The sequence below is a fragment of the Bison bison genome, unplaced genomic scaffold (genome assembly GCF_000754665.1).
Source record: "Bison bison bison isolate TAMUID 2011002044 unplaced genomic scaffold, Bison_UMD1.0 scf7180017864166, whole genome shotgun sequence".
Lineage (NCBI taxonomy): Eukaryota > Metazoa > Chordata > Mammalia > Artiodactyla > Bovidae > Bison > Bison bison.
Window position 1 is genome coordinate 2,641,144 of NW_011494738.1, and position 17,791 is coordinate 2,658,934.

The 17,791-nt window shown below is 34.9% G+C and overlaps 1 protein-coding gene across 3 annotated transcripts in view; it reads left to right on the forward strand.

Moving 5' to 3' along the window:
* ASB3 (ankyrin repeat and SOCS box containing 3) overlaps positions 1–17,791 on the forward strand; it is a 128,457-nt gene that overhangs the window by 88,378 nt on the left and 22,288 nt on the right. For all 3 annotated transcript variants that reach the window (XM_010841686.1, XM_010841687.1, XM_010841688.1), the window contains exons 7-8: positions 568–765; positions 13,269–13,526. In XM_010841686.1, the coding sequence (XP_010839988.1) occupies positions 568–765; positions 13,269–13,526 (456 nt within the window). The remainder of the gene's footprint in view (positions 1–567; positions 766–13,268; positions 13,527–17,791) is intronic.

Below are 17,791 nucleotides of genomic sequence, written 5' to 3' on the forward strand. Positions count from 1 at the left end.
CTGCCGTAACACATAAAAGAACTCATCTTCTTTTCTGAGAATAGAATATTTTAGCAGAAATTCTGATTTCTTCCTGATGTAAATACGGTTCATTTCATGTTTCTTCCTAAAAAATTCTTACTAATTAGAAAAATAAAACTTTGGTTGCTACTTTACAAAGGAAAATAATTTGTTGTCTTGATATAAGTTTGTATTTAGTGTAATGAAGTTTTAAATAATTTATTAGATCCTAAAACATCTCATATAAAATTTGAATTTTGGGGACTTGAGTAGTGGTGGTAATGTAAACAATTAGTAAAAAAATTAAAAAGGACAATATGTTATCTATTTACTTTTATAGGAACATTATTTAGTTCTGTTTCAAATATGTTTAAGGGCCTTCTTATGAAGCAACAGTAATAAGCATTTTGGAGTATGTAGCTTGTAATAATTTATTGTACGTAGAAAGTACGCGAAAGACAGACAGACTTCTTAAATTCAATCAATGGGTGACTCAAACTATGTCCTGTAGAAATGTCTGCAATTATGTATAGACAGAAACATACTCCTGAATTTGTGTATTGGCAGAATCTTGGACTTGTTAATACCACTCACTAACCGGGTTTGTGACACTGGGCCAAACAAAGTGAGTCCTGTGTACTCAGCAGTGCTTGGAGGGCATGAGGAGTGCCTGGAAATGTTGCTCCAGTCTGGCTACAGCCCAGATGCCCAGATGTGCCTCGTCTTTGGATTCAGTTCTCCCTTGTGTATGGCTTTCCAAAAGGAGTATGTATATCTACTTTACTTTCATTCTTTTTGGCTGTATGGAGATGTGTTTCCAAATGACTTTCTTTTGTGATAAAATAGCATGTCTTAGAGCTAAATTGGGAACTTAAAAACAGAAAAACAGACAAAAACAAAAGCTTCTATGATGTACCTTTGATTGTTTCACTAATCAAACTATAACAAAGACAAGGTGATGATGTCAGGTTTTTTTCCTTTTCTCTTTGGAGCTGGATGATATTTTTTGGTGTAGCAGTTTTAGGGGAAATATTTAATATATTAAAGTAAATGCAGGAATTCTCTGATGTCTCAGATCTTCAAAACACTTCAAGAATTAAACTTTAAGTTATACAGTGACTAAGGCCTGAGGATTTAATGTTTAACATGGTGACTATAACTGACAACATTGAATTATAGAATTGAAATTTGCTGAGAGTAGAACTTAAATGCTCTCAAAAAGATAATTATATGAGGCGGTGAATGTTTCTATGATGTATATGTGTATCAAATCACCACATTTTATACTTTAAATATCTTGCAATCTTATTTGTCAGTTATACCTCAGTAAAACTGAGATAAAAAAGGTTTTAAAATTTGTCAAGTATTGTATTGACTGTTTCAGGTTATTTGTCATTTGAAATTTATAAGACTTGTTAAGAATCTAAAATAAAACTTTATTTTTATAGATATTATAGCACTTTTAATGTATTTGGTATATAGCATTTATTTCTGTAGGTCACACATTTAAAAATTTTAATGTTTCTTTTGCTAATCTACCATGATCCTGCAAGTAGAATAAATGAAGAATTATTGATAGATTATTGATTAGCTTCTGGCCAAACTAGACAAGATTTGTCTATCTGACTCGTAAGGTTTTAAAATAGAATAAATAAAAAAAGGCTTTATGTAAGAAAAGCCATATTGAGTAAAATCTGTGGTCCAACCAATAGTAAAGTAAGTTGTGCAGCTAGAAGCTGTTATTTTTAATGATGCAAAAGAGGTTTGTGGGCTAATCTCAAATTTCATTGGCTTTCCTAAATTCACCATTATGGATTGCTAGCTATGACTTAAAAATTTATCAAGAACTTATTTGCTAAGCTTTTCTTTCTCTACTGTCTCAACATTTGCTGTTTATAGTAGTTCATTTTTATTTGTTCTGAACTTAAGCTTCTAGGTACACACTGTACTCTGAGTATTGAAGTTTTGGTTAATCTAGTATCTGGGATCCACTCTGTGCATAACTTTCATGATTTCATAGTTCACTGTATAGTTTCTTTGGTTTTATCTTTCTAAACAGAGGCCTAGTTACTTTAGTTTGCCTCACTAGGGCTGTACTGTTGACTTTAGTTGATTCAATTGTCATTATATATATGTCTCCATTTTTTTTTTATTATTAGATTAGAATTGAACATTTTTTTATTTGATAAGAACATAATAGTTTTGTATAGTTGTATGTCTGTGTGTCCAGCAGATCAATAATCCGTTTTAGCCTTCATCTTAGCTTTTGGAGGAATGATATTTTGGTTCTTCTGTCATAGCATCTTAGCTCATAGCTCATCGTCTTATAAGTGTAGTTTGAATTAAACATGTTAAACCATAGCAGTGCTCCTATTAACACCAAAATACCTTAAAATGAATGTTTTTCTGGACTGAGGAATTGGGTAGAATAGAACCCTCTGGGACAGGGTATGAGGGAAATTCTGGAGAAAGAGAGCTGGAGAAAAGGTTTTCTTGATTCTGTGTACAAACCTACATCAAGCCCATCCAACCTTTGAATTCACAAGGCAGAAATTATGGACAACAAGATTTGAACTATCACCCAAGTCTCAGGTCCGAGTGGCACATTTCGTGGGGCCAGACTCAAAGCAGCATAGCAAAGGCTTTGAGAACTGAATTTGCATTGAAGTAACTGTCTGTAGAGGTGAAAAAGAAATTGTAGTGTAAACCTAACTAGGTTATATACCTGCTAAAACAAACAAACACAATCAGTATTATGGTCAAAGAATTACAGCAGGACCCAGGGCCCAGAGTCTACACACAGCATTACTATTCATAATATCCAGGATACAATCTAAAATTACTTGACAGAACCAGAAAAATATGACTAATTTTAGAGGGAAAAGACAATTAACATGTGTCAACCCTGAGATGATGTAGATGTTGGAAATATCAAATAATTGTAAACAACTGTTGTAATGAGGTAAACACACTTGAAATAAATGGAAAGGTAGATATTTTCAGCTTAGAAGTAAAAATTAGAACCAAATGGACTTTTTAATAAAAACTGAAAAGTGTAATATCTGAAATGAAAAGTTAGCTGTATGAGCTTCATAGTGGAATGGAATTGACAGAGGAAAGAGTCAGTTACCTTGCAGATAGACCAATATAAATTATCCAAACAGAAGAACAGAGAAAAAGAAGATTGGGGGGACAGAAAAGAACAGAGCCTCAGGGACCTGAGGGACAATATCATCAGTGTTGACATTCATGTCATAAGGATCCAGAAGAGAGGAGAAGGAGATTGTGACCAATAATGGACAAACACATCCCAACATTAGATAAGGACACAAGTTTATAAATTTAAGAAGCTAAGTAAACCAAAATATGAGAAGCTCAAAGAAAAGCATGCTTACAAAATAATCAAACTGTTGGAAACTTAAAGAAGTAACATTGTGGTTTATGGTGGTCTTTGGTCACAGACATGAGCTATTAGACTTTGTTTTTTACTATTCTTCGCAATGTTGCTATGTGAAGTGGCCCTATGTATCATAACTGAAATCTTTTTTAGTGACTTTAAAAGGACTTGTCATGTATTTGCTTCCATGTGGGAACTTATAATTGGACCAAATGTATTTTTAATTAGTAAGGTAGGTTTTCAGTAAGAAAACTCGCTGGAAAATGTTATTTGTTAGTCCATAGGGAAAAAAGCCAAAACATCAGAATATCTCTTTGATGAGGGTACATTCTCTCTGTCTTTACAGTTTACTTTTTATTTGTTTGCCAGGGCCATGGCAGTAGACTTAATTTTGAAACATCTTTGCCATTATTTATCTACCCAGTGGGAAATTTAATTGAAAGTGAAACATTTCCCAAGAGACTAAGGCGAAGAGATGGTAGCTTTATTATCACATATGCTCACATTTAATATTTGTATATACATATAGTGCACTGCGCAGTGTCTGGCACATCAGAAAAAAAATATCAAGGTTAATTCTCTTCTTCATTTCTGGAGAAGACATATCTTTTGCCATCCTCTGTTTACCTAAAAATAGCATCAATTAAACTTTTAGTCTTTGTAATACATTTACATAAGCTAATGTCAGATTCTTAGTTTGCATGTAATCGCTGTACATATAATGGGAAAATCATTTGATTATTTTGAAATTCAGTGTAAACCTGATTGAGCAAGGAGACTATCAATTCTCCCAGTAGGTTTTGTTTTAGTATTTCAAGAGGGTAACATAGACAGTGCCTGGGGAAAAAAATTGAAAAATTTGTTGATTTTTTTATTTCTTTCAATATGCATCTGAAAATTTGAGTTCTCTAGGTTACATACTTAAAATTATTTAAATTAATTAGAATTACCTTTCTAAAGGACAATTGACTAATTTTGTTTAAAAATAGCTTTTTGTTCTCTTTCTTCTTAAGCCAGTGTATGAATTTCCTGTATTACATTTACCAATTATGAATAAGAATTTGAGTTTTGGTCACAAAAATAATACCAGGGAACTTGGAAGACTATTTTCCAAAATTAATTATTAGATATTTGAACTTTCAGATATTTGGTAATAGATAATAAGTTTAGTGGTATGAGTTTTTTTCTAACATCACAATAGTAAAAAATGTTGATCAGTTTTCACAATCAGTAACCAGACCAAAAAATAAAAAATAATTACAATTGCAAGCCATAATGGAAACATGATTAACCTAATAATATAAAGTAATTACATACAGTTTGGGGAATTAAGTAGAGTGATATGGAAAGTGAAAGTGCATACATGCACATCTTTTCGTGTCTCTCCCCCCACCCCGCCCCAGGCCAGTCTGTGTTTTTGGTTGGTGCATTTAATCCATTTATATTTAAAATAATTATCAATACATATGATCCTATTTGGAGAAGGCAATGGCAACCCACTCCAGTACTCTTGCCTGGAAAATCCCATGGATAGAGAAGCCTGGTAGGCTGCAGTCCATGGGTCGCTAAGAGTCGGATATGACTGAGCGACTTCACTTTTACTTTTCACTTTCATGCATTGGAGAAGGAAATGGTAACCCACTCCAGTGTTCTTACCTGGAGAATCCCAGGGACGGGGGAGCCTGGTGGGCTGCCGTCTACGGGGTTGCACAGAGTCGGACACGACTGAAGTGACTTAGCATCAGCAGCAGCATGATCCTATTACGGTTTTCTAATTTGTTTCAAGTTTATTTTGTGTAGATCTTATCCTCCTTTTGTGTTTCCTGCCTAGAGAAGTTCCTTTAGCATTTGTTGTAAAGCTGGTTTGGTGGTACTGAATTCTCTTAACTTTTACTTGTCTGTAAAGCTTTTGATTTCTCCATCAAATCTGAACTAGAGCCTTGCTGGGTAGAATATTCTTGGTTGCAGGTTCTTCCCTCATTGCTTTAAAATATATTGTGCCATTCCCTACTGGCTTATAGAGTTTCTGTTGAGAAATCAGCTGATAACCTATGGGAGTTCCCTTATATGTTATTTGTTGTTTGTTGCTTGTTGCTTTAATATTTTTGTCTTTAATTTTCACCAGTTTGATTACTATGTGTCTTGATGTGTTCCTCCTTGGGTTTATTCTGCCTGGGACTCTCTGTGCTTCTTGGATGTGGTTGACTATTTACTTTCCCAAATTAGGCAAGTTTTCAGCTATTATCTCTTCAAATATTTTCTCAGATCCTGTCTCTCTCTTCTGGGATCCTATAATGCAAGTGTCAGTGCATTTAATGTTGTCTTAGAGGTCTTTTAGGTTGTCCTCATATTTTTTTTTTCATCCTTTTTTTAATATTCTGTTTTGTGGCAGTGATTTCCACCATTCTGCCTTCCCAGTCACTTGTCTGTCCTTCTGCCTCAGTTATTCTGCTGTTGATTCCTTTCAGTGTATTTTTCATCTCTGTTTGTTCTTTAGTTCTTCTAGGTCTTTGGTAAACATTTCTTGCATCTTCTCCATTCTGTTTCCAAGATCCTGGATCATCTTCACTATCATTATTCTGAATTCTTTTTCTGGAAGGTTGCCTATCTCTATTTTATTTAGTTGCTTTTCTGAGATTTTTATCTTATCCCTTCATCTGGGACATGATCCTCTGCCTTTTCATTTTGCTTAACTTTCTGTGATATGGTTTTCATTCTGGCGACTGTGGGATTTTCTTGCTTCTTCTGTCTGCCTTCTGGTGGATGGGGTGTCTTGTCGTGGTTTCTCCTTTGTCTTTGGACATGGGGTATCTTTTTTTGGTGAGTTCCAGTGTCCTGTCAGTAGTTGTTCAACGGCTAGTTGCAGTTTCAGTGCTCTGCTATCTTGATCTCCAGTTTTGTTTTGTTTTATTTTGGCTATGCTGAGTCTTTGTTGCTGAGTGGGGTTTTCTCTAGTTACAGGGAGCGAGGCTACCCTTCTTTGTGGTACGTGGTCTTCTCCTTTTGGTATCTTTTCTTGTTGTGGAGCATGGGCTCTAGGGCACAGGGCTTCAGTAGTTGTGGCATGTGGGTTCAGTAGTTGCAGTTCCTGAACTCTAGAGCTCAATAGTTGTGGTGCATGGGCTAAGTTGCTTCATGGTATGTGAGATCTTCGTGGACCAGGGATTGAACCCACATCTGCATTGGCAGGCAGATTTCTTTACCACTGATCCATCAGGGAAGCCTGTGATATGAGTTTTGAAATTTTATAGTAACACTGTGTTATTATAGTAATGTTGGTTTGGTATAAGATCATTGTATAAAAGATTTAATCAACGCTTATCTGACTTTAGTTATTAATGAGTCAAAAAGTTTTTTTTTAAGTTAGTTTATTTTAATTGGAGGATAATTACTTTACAGTATTGTGGTGGTTTTTGCCATACATCGACATGAATCAACCATGAGTGCACATGTATCCCCCCATCCTGAACCTCCCTCCCACCTCCCTCCCCACCCCATCCCTCTGGATTGTCCCAGGGCACCAGTTTGGGGTACCCTGCTTCATGTATTGAACTTGCACTAGTCATCTATTTTATATATGGTAATATACATGTTTCGATGCTATTCTCTCAAATCATCCCACCCTCACTTTCTTCCACACAGTCCAAAAGTCTATTCTTTACATCTCTGTCTCTCTCTTTTGCTGCCTTGCATATAGGATTGTCATTAATGTCTTTCTAAATTCCATATATATGTGTTAATATACTGTATTGGTGTTTCTCTTTCTGATTCATTCCACTCTGTGTAATAGGCTCCAATTTTACCCACTTCATTAGAACTGACTCAAATGTGTTCTTTTTCTTAGCTGAGTAAAACTCCATTGTGTTTATGTACCTTACCTGTTTTTCTGCCGATGGACATCTAGGTTGATTCCATGTCTTAGCTATTGTAAACAGTGCTACAGTGAGCATTGGGGTACCTGTGTCTTTCAATTCTGCTTTCCTCAGTGTGTATGTCCAGAAGTGGATTGTTGGGTCATATGGCAGTTGTATTTCCAGTTTTTTAAGGAATCTCCACACTGTTCTCCATAGTGGTTGTATCAGTTTGCATTCCCACCAACAGTGTTTTCTCCACACCCTCTCCAGCATTTATTGTTTGTAAACTTTTTGATGGCAGCCATTCTGACCAGTGTGAGATGGTACCTCATTGTGGTTTTGATTTGCATTTCTCTGATAAATGAGTGATGTTGAGCATCTTTTCATGGTTAATTAGCCACTTGTATGTCTTCTTTGGAGAAAGTTTAGTTCTTTGGCTCACTTTTTGATTGGTTTGTTCATTTTTCTGGTATTGAGTTGTATGAACTGCTTGCATATTTTGGAGAGTAATTCTTTGTCAGTTGTTTCCTTTGCTATTATTTTCTCCCATTCTGAAGGCTGCCTTTTCACCTTGCTTATAGTTTCCAAAACTTTTGTTTTCTTATTTGTATGTTTTCTGGCATTTCTCCTGAGATCTAGAAATTTAACATTTCTGATACTCTTTGCACTGTTGGCCTCTTACGTTATGGTAAAATTATCTACTTTTACAAACAGTATAATTAATATCAAAAAGTGATGAAGATAATAAATAATGGCTCTGGGTTTTGAGTTTTCCTTTCTTTTTTGTTTTATTCAGCCAATTTAACTTTTTAGCTCAGGATTAGCATTCTGAAAGATTTTTACTGAGTATCCCTTGGAGAGAATAGGCTTCTATTTGAAGCAGTGACCTTTAGCTCTTCTCATACTCCAAAGCATGATGGAAAGTTGTCTTGTCTCCTCCACTACTGTACAAAAGAATTCTTTGTCCTTTGGGGCTAACAAGTTAACAGCTTCAGTGACATGAAGCCAGTCTTTCAGGGGCATAGCTGAGTAATTCAACTCAAATGAGAAAATATAAGAAAATGACTTCTTTAACTGGAATGGGTGAAAGAGATGGGAAGTTGAGAAATTACAGGAAATTTAAACAAATATTAATGCCTTTTATATATGGCTGTAGAAAGGGCTCTGGGCTTAACTGACCTGATTACGTCTGTCTTTCTAATCAATACTGATCATGGTTATCCTGCTAATTTTATAAAAATAATTGTGTCCATTCTTATCATTATATCACACATGGATACATCTGACACAACGTAATGTCTTTATTTTCAGCTGATGGTTAAAAGCCATTCAGTAAAACTTACTATATGGCCTTTTAATAATTCAGCTAAAAAGTCGGTTGTAGGTTTTGTTGAGTTATTAAGATATTTGTCCATTTCCATTTGTTTAAAAGAAACCTTATTAACATGTTGAATTTCCTTTTACTGTGCTTCTTTTTTATCTGAGCCTGTTTCTGTGCACAGTTTTGAACTTAAAAGGGCAGTATGATGGAAAATGTACAAGCCTCCAAGTAAGGTTTAGACATTGCTTTTGTGGTTTTTAAACTTCTCTTTCTCTGTGTATTATAGTTTTCACTGTTAAATAATATGAAATCTCTTAATGTGTCATAAGTAGTTCTTGATATTTGTGTTAAATAAGGACTACTCTAGGACTTGAAGAGTTTTTCTTATTCACCATCAGGGCTCGAAAGAGAATTTGTATTAAATGTTAAGAGAAACACATACATATTCCCATGTAATTTATATTTTAACCAAAGTTATATCTAAGCCTTTATCTTGCTAATTGACATGTAATAATCAAGGGTATTGTAGAGCACTGAAGTTACTTGAGTTGCTGGAGCTTGTTATGTATATTTGAGATGTATAATGTAACAGAAGCTCAGGGCATGCTGAAAAAGTTTTATGATCCTCCAGTTTTATTTTGTGTTTATTATTGACCATGTAAATGGTAGTTCTGTTGAGAAAGGGTTTATAATGTAGCAGTAGGTAGTTTATAAAAGCCTTTTAGGAGTGTGCTCTTATTCCTTCTAATACAAGGCAGTGTGATAACTGGAAGGAGTTAGACCTGTGTTTTGTAGAATACTCTTTCTATACATTGTTAATAGATAATACATAGGATAAAATGGGTTCTTTAGTTAATTAAGTTTGGAAAACACAGGGTTAAGCAGTGGTAATTAGATTTGTTTCCTGAAGGGCTTCTAAGAATTTTTCTTGTGGTGGTGTGTTTTATGAATTCCTAAGGAGGGATGAGTCTACCAAAGTTTGAAAAATTTGGAAACATAGGATGAACTTTACAATAAATACACTATTGTTCCTGTGTTTACAGACTTTTGGGGCATTTTATATCCTCTTTATTATGCTTTTTTCTGATTAATGATTGGATCCATTGCTTTAATTCTAAAGGTACTTCCTCTGAAGTGTATCCAGAGTTTGAAGAAAAATACTTGAGCATATATTTTAAAAATGTAACTAGCATACTGTTTAAAATTAAATTCATCCTGTATTTCTCTCTTATATGGACTAGTGTATACTATAAAGGGCCTCACAAATATTTTAATTATGGAGGCTTTTTTAATATAGATCATTTGCAGGGACTAGTGTTCCATGGAACATACTTCAAGAAACAGGTCTGGCCTTAAAATAATTCCCAATTTGACTGTTTCCTGAGATGTTTTGTTTTTATAATGTAGGAGAGAGATTTGTGATATCATATTCACTGTTGGATTTTGATTTGCTATTATTATCCCAGTTTTACAAATTACTAGTTTTGTGATTAAGCTTCCGTTTTTGCATCTAGAGTGGAGGTGGTAATAAAAGTTACTTTTTAGGGTTATTGTGAATATTAAGGCAAATCTTCCATGTAACACATTTATCATAGTTGCTTGGTGTAGAACAGATAAAGGTTGTTATTATGGAGAGTTATATGTGCACATGTTCCTCTAACATTTAGAGATGGATGGTTGGTTTATCAATGGCCTTGTCCTTAAATTTTTCTTAGCATGAGTCACATGGCGAGATGCTATATTTGAAACTTGAATGGGAAAGCCTCTTGGTTTTATAGTTTTTTTCCTAAACAAAATAGATTCTCTAGCTATCTGTGGCACTTAGTATAACAGGGTGCATTTAGGGCTCTCATTTACCTTTGTATTTTCAAAAATGCGTCGTCCCCTCTGAGAGGTAAAGCACCTGTAGTTAGGCCATTGATACTTTCATGTTGCTTGAGGGAAGAGTTCAGCTAGTTTCTGAAGTGCACATGTAAACATATATGCCTTGAAAATTAAGTGTTCTTGAGAATTATGTATCACATTTTAATGAGGCAGTGTCTCGAGCTTTTCCCACTTTGCTGTATGTTTGTTGGAATGTGTCCAACAGTCCATGTCATGTGTTGCTCATCTGTTTTGTAGTGGAATCAGCAAGTAATAACTGCAGGCAGAATAATGAGAGCCTAGTTAAATGAGATCAGAGTGGTTGAAAGAAATCGCTTATAACTGTTTAAAACCATCAGTCAGACGTATATCCTGTAAGAGTGGATACAGATACATATGTGTGGTTGAGTCCCTACACTGTTACCTGAAACTGTCACAGCATTGTTTGTTAATCGGCTAAACCCCAATACAAAAAAAAAAAGTATATCCTTTAGCATTTCTTGTAGTGCAGGACTGTTGGCAATAAATTCTTTTAGCTTTCCTGTATCTGAAAATAGCCATAAGAAAAAAAGTATATACAGGGCTCTTTTCAAGAACAGTGATAAGTATATATCACTGGAACAAATATCAGTATATACTAGACAGACAACAAAGTTAATTAATTTTTGTAAAGAAAATTTTAGAATTATAGCTTTTTCTTTTCTAATTGTTATGTATATTATTGATAATAAAGAGAATTAGTATTTAATCTTTTAACTGAAGAAAAGAAGCACAAATTGGAGAGCAAATAAAACAGATTTACAAAAATTTACGTAAGTGATATTTATGTATATGATGTTTAACTGCTTTGAAACCTTGGACTCAAGTTCTCAGAAGTAGTTGGTCTCACGTGACAATGCTTTAAATGTTTTATATTTGTTTTTTATATTCTTTTTATGATTCTTAATTATTTAGATTCTTTAATACTATGAATAATGAAGTATTTTTTTTTATTTCTTGTTATTTAAAATAGCATTAATGCCAATTTCAGAGGGAGACTTATTTTATTCTTGGATATTTTCTTTCACAGTTGTCTGCGTAGTGAATGTACGTGTTTATTGAACTTTGTTAAAGTTATATCATAAACAGTTTTTTAAATGTGATCACATGACTATCATAATTTTGGCTTTTAATGACTGTGTCATATTTTGCACATATCTCCTCCTCTGTTAAACAGTTAATTTATTTAAAAAATCTGTTATAGACAATACTGTGGTTAATATATATGTGCAAATAACATATAATTTATTTTTGTCTCAGGTAAATTCCCAGGATTTATGTTTATTATATTTAAATTTGTGGTATTTTACTTTGCATATCATTTTGTTTTACAAATACTTATATAATGCTAATTCTGTGTGCCAGGATGGTTAAGTAACTTGCTCAAAGTCACACAGCTAGTAAGTGGCTGAGCAGTCTGCCTCCAGTTTGTGCTCTTTATAACTTTGTTATAATACCTCTTTTGACACCTTTTGCCAATTAGCTCTCTCATAAAAGAGTTAAACTTACTTTTAGTCATTTTAAGCACAACTTAGCTGGATGATAATTTTTAAAACGGGTAACCAATTCAGCAGGTATAAAATAATACACTTTCATTCAGTAAAACACTTGATAAAGATTAATTTTAAAAAATGTAAAGCTTTAAGTTTTTTTTCATAAAAAAGGCTTTCTATTTGATTGCTTTCTACCACTAGAAATTTAAAAGAAAGAGGGAAATTGATCCTGTCTTTTTTGACTGATCATATTGTTTATTAACTTTGTTTAGCAAGTATTTTGTAGTATAGATAATTGTGCATAAAAAATCACAATTTGAAAAGAGTTTTACTTGTCAGTGATGATTTTATTTAAGGTAAGTATTTTAAATTCTAAGGGCATGACTTGTTCATAGTTGAAAATTAAAAACCATGCAATGTGGTGTAAATTAAAAGACGCTTACTCCTTGGAAGAAAAGTTATGACCAACCTAGATAGCATATTCAAAAGCAGAGACATTACTTTGCAACAAAGGTCCATCTAGTCAAGGCTATGGTTTTTCCTGTGGTCATGTATGGATGTGAGAGTTGGAGTATAAAGAAAGCTGAGCGCCGAAGAATTGATGCTTTTGAACTGTGGTGTTGGAGAAGACTCTTGAGAGTCCCTTGGACTGCAAGGAGATCCAACCAGTCCATTCTGAAGGAGATCAGCCCTGGGATTTCTTTGGAAGGAATGATGCTGAAGCTGAAACTCCAGTACTTCGGCCACCTGATGCGAAGAATTGATTCATTGGAAAAGACTCTGATGCTGGGAGGGATTGGGGGCAGGAAGAGAAGGGGACGATAGAGGATGAGATGGCTGGATGGTATCACTGACTCGATGAACGTGAGTCTGAGTGAACTCTGGGAGTTGGTGATGGACAGGGAGGCCTGGCGTGCTGCAATTTAGGGGGTCGCAAAGAGTTGGACACCACTGAGCAACTGAACTGAACTGAACTGAGTCTCAATCCACTGGACAGGTAAAACCATCCACTATCACATCTGCCATTCTTTTTTTAAATTATTTTTAATTGAAGGATAATCACAATATTGTGTTGGTTCCTGCTGTACATCTAATTACAATGTTGTGTTGATTTCTGCTATACATCAACATGGATTAGCCATAGGTATACATATGTCCCCTCCCTCTTTAGCATCTGCTATTCTTATTTTCCAGTCATAACTACTATTAACTATTTGTAAGAATTTTTTTTAATGTGAAAATCTTCTCTTCCCTTACCCTTCTCCCCCTTCCCCTACCTTCCTTTCTTTTTACTGATGGAGCTGTGACTTCTTTGGAATTGTAAATATTCTTTTGAAATATGGAGCTCAGCTAAATGAACTTCATTTGGCATACTGCCTGAAGTATGAGAGGTTTTCAGTATTTCGCTACTTTTTGAAGAAATGTTGCCCATCGACACCATGGGACCATATATCTGAATTTATAAATCACGCAATTAAAGCACAGACAAAATATAAAGAATGGTTGCCATCTCTGCTGCTTGCTGGATTTGACCCACTGAATCTACTGTGCAGTTCCTGGTAAGAAATCCTACTACTGTGGACTTTACTCTTTTCATTTCCCCCAATTTCTTGAAATCTCTGTGTTGGGAAGAGGTTGTTACTGTGTGTGTTTTGATTGTGATGGCTGTGTTGGGATGAAAGAATTGGGGACCTGCTAATAGTGAGATTGAATGTAAGGATTGTTGTTTATTGCTAAGTCGTGTCTGACTCTTTTGTGACCCCATGGACTGTAGCCCACCAGGTCCCACTGTTCTTGGGATTTTTCAGGCAAGAATACTGGAATGGGTTGCCATTTCCTTCACCAGGGGATCTTCCCAACTCAGGGATTGAACCTGCATTTCCTGCTTGGCAGGCAAATTCTTTACCACTGAGCCACTGGGAAGCCCTGAATGTAAGGATAGAATCCTAGAAAAAGGTCAGAGGTGGTTAGAAGAGAACAGAAAGGAGTGGGTGCCAGTGAATCCTCTCAAGAGGGCTGTTTCTTCTAATTGGGCCATCCCTCATGCTGCTTTTAAAATGCTGCAACAGAATGGTTGTAGCAGCTTTGGTGATTTCTAGCATCCCTTAGTCAACTAGATTGAACACTCCGTCTTGTCTGTTTGAACTTAGTCTCTCTCAATAAATACTGATTTCTGAAGCAGCTGAGGGTACAACTGTTTACCTCAAGTGGTTTCCCAGAAGGGCAGTGCCTATGAGTGATTATATGAAAGTTGAGTCATAATTTTTCTAGGGCAAAAGAATAAAAGCTGTTCTATAAGCCTTTGCAGGAGTTACGTGTCTAGATGAACTGAGAAATTATTGATAATTGTAGCAGTGAGAGAAATCTTTTGGCCTGATAATTTGAGTCAAGTGAGAAAATAGAATAAAAGTCTATAGGAATATAGAGAACGTGGGGTGTTTTATAAAATTTCAATGAAATATTTGGAAGATTTCATTTTTGTGCTTTAGAACTACCATTTACTAAAATAATGTTTGGGCAAGTACTGAAATTTTGGATTTCAGCAGAAGAGTGCTTTGATATCTTGTTATTTAAATTTTGCTTTTCAAAGAGGTCCTCTCTGGGATTCATGCAGGCAACACTGGTGCTTCCTACTTGTAAATTTAATTTGCATTTCTGTGACTCCATCTTCTACCTGGTGGCCTCTCCATCTATATTGTAAAGAAAAGATCTTTATTTGGCAGGATCCCAGTATATCACCTTTTTATTATGTCTACCATAATATAGAATTCAACAATTTTCTCTAAGCAGAGATTTAAAATTTTAGGTTTAGGACTGTCATGTCTTTCTGATACTGAATGTTTCAGTTTGGTGGCTTGTGAGGAAAAACTGCTATCTGATAGGTGGTTTGAGGAATATAGAAGTAAAGCAAAATTTAGATACATGTTCTAATCTCCACTTTACTTTTTGTTTATAATTTGCAATGGTTTGAGTCCCTGATTGTATTTACTTCTTTTTCCAGCAGTTGATTAATACATCATTATCTATCAAGTACTCATTGTTGTAACTCTCTGTATACCATTTCAATAAATTTTCACAAAAATTCATAGTATTTTTTGATACCTGAGATATAAAATTATTGACAATTAATTGAGAAATATAATTTTTAAAAGTTATTTGTATATGTTTACTTGTCCTAACAAACCCCCTTTACATGTGCACATGTGCGTGCACACATCCACTCACTGCTGAGATATGAATACTCACTACTGAATGCTGTATCTAGCTATTAACAGAGCTCTTTAAGTACCTTTAACTTTTTACTTAGTGGATTTTGTTGTTGTGTCTGGGCTTCTGACAACTAGTAGCAGTTGCCCCTCACCATTCCCTCCCCAAAATGCTTCTGTAAATCCAGCTCATAGAGATATCGTGGGCAGTCCTGGCAGGGTGTTCCCTTTCCTCTGTCACTCCATTTTGTTCTTACTCCTGAGGCACCCGCATTTTTCTCAACCACACTCCTTGTGTTTTACTACTGAAGCCACTTACTTGGCTCCATCTTACTTCCTATTACTTTCAGCCTTCATGCTCCATTCTGGTTTTTAGTTTATTTCTTTAACCAACACTTAAAATATTGCCTGATATACAGTAGCAACTATGATTGATTCTTTACTATTAACTCATTTAATATAAAATATAGTAGACAGTATTATCATTAATTTATGGAGAAGGAAATTGAAGCACAGAGTGTTCGACATACTTGCCAAAGTTCACACAGCTATTTAGTGCTAGAGCTTAAGATTTGGACCCAGGCTGTCCGGTAGTATAGCTCAAGTCTGTCTTTGTAGCCCCTATTCTATTCTGCCTTAGTCCTGTGTATCCCCAGGATTGTGGTAGTTTTGTCACTTAATTTCAGGTACCTTGTTAGTTGTGTCTGACTGTTGTGTCTGACTGTTTGCAACCCCAAGGACTGTAGCTCAGCAGGCTCCTGTGTCCATGAAATTCTGCAGGCAAGAATACTGGAGTGGGTATCCATTCCCTTCTCCAGGGGATCTTCCCAACCCAGGGATCGCTCCCGGGTCGCTTGCATTGCAGACAGAGTCTTTACCATCTGAGTGACAAGGGTACTTTAATCTGTTGCCTAAACTGGAGGAATCTGGGCCAACTTTTCTCTTTCCTATTCCTAAATTAAGAATAACCTATATAAGGAAAAAATTAAATGTATCCTCTTTTCTTTTCCTCCTCGGACAACTACATAGACTTTTGGAAGAAAAGGGAATTATTTAGCTTTATCCTCCTAAAAGGCTCCTAAAATAGTCTTCTATCCCTAGTTCTTCTATGGGGTTCCCTGCCCCTCATGTGAAAACTTGCCTATTTGAGAATTTTTTGTGGTAATAAGCCACTGGATTTGTGCTTTGTTTATTGGATGTCTTTGGATAGAAAAAAGTTAATAAACAGTAAACTACAGATTATTTTTAGTAAATTGTAAAACTTTCAGCTATTTGAATTGAGAACAAAAATTGTATTTTACTCTGAAGGAATAACTTTAGTTACTTTATTAGAAAAAACACAATAGAAAATTTCACTTTAGCAGTAAAAATGCATAACATGGTTAAATTTTTGTTCGCTTATCTTTTATTGAATGGATAAAGCCAGTGTTTATGCTGAATGTGATGAATGTTTTGCTTTCTTTGATCAGTTTACATTCAAAGAACTGTTTTAAAAAATTATCCCATAAAAATTCCAATATGCTGTTAAAGTGGATTTTGGTTGTATTTTATTTATATCACATGTAAGTCTGTTGCTTAATCTTTGTCATGTCAATTACAAATGTCTTTCCTAGATATTGCTTGTCTTAAATAGTCTTTAAAAATGTATCTGACTAAATAATTGCCTGTCACAATATAAGCTGCAGAGTTGAAATATTTTAATGCAAGACTAGGTTTCCCTCACACCATCAGTGCAATAGACAAATAATAGAAGGTGAATGTCATCTGTGCATTTAGTTGATTAACTGTCAATCATTTATGATTGTACAATTGCTTTGTACAATGTAGTGGTCAATGTAGTACAGTAACAATACATTTTTAGTGGCACTGTCAGCATTGGTAAAATACTCAACATTGTATTAACTAAAGCTGTGTAAACAGATTTATTGTGTGTGTTTTTAGATAACTGCATAAAAATGACTTTGTGTTTGATCATAGTGAGACTTAAACCACATTAAGGTAGAAAAATGAAACCATTAAAAAAGAAATAAGGAACCAGAACTGAGAAACCTTTGGTGTGGGTTCCTAGAAAGTGAAGGAGATTGTTTGCCTTTGAATGTATTTTATCATTTCATGTATTCTCAGTATTTTCTGATAAATTGTGACTTCACTGAGAACTTCTTGAGAAGTAAAATGTTTCCCAGAGTGTTTGTGCTGTAGTTTGTTTTTCCTTATATGAGTTTGCTTTTTTTTTTTTTGCATTTCTTTTCCATGGGGATGGTCTTGATCCCTGTCTCCTGTGCAGTGTCATGAACCTCATTCCATAGTTCATCAGGCACTCTATCTATCAGATCTAGGCCCTTAAATCCATTTCTCACTTCCACTGTATAATCATAAGGGACTTGATTTAGGTCATAACCTGAATGGTCTAGTGGTTTTCCCTACTTTCTTCAATTTAAGTCTGAATTTGGCAATAAGGAGTTCATGATCTGAGCCACAGTCAGCTCCTGGTCTTGTTTTTGCTGACTGTATAGAGCTTCTCAAGTTTTGGCTGCAAAGAATATAATCAATCTGATTTCGGTGTTGACCATCTGGTGATGTCCGTGTGTAGAGTCTTCTCTTGTATTGTTGGAAGAGGG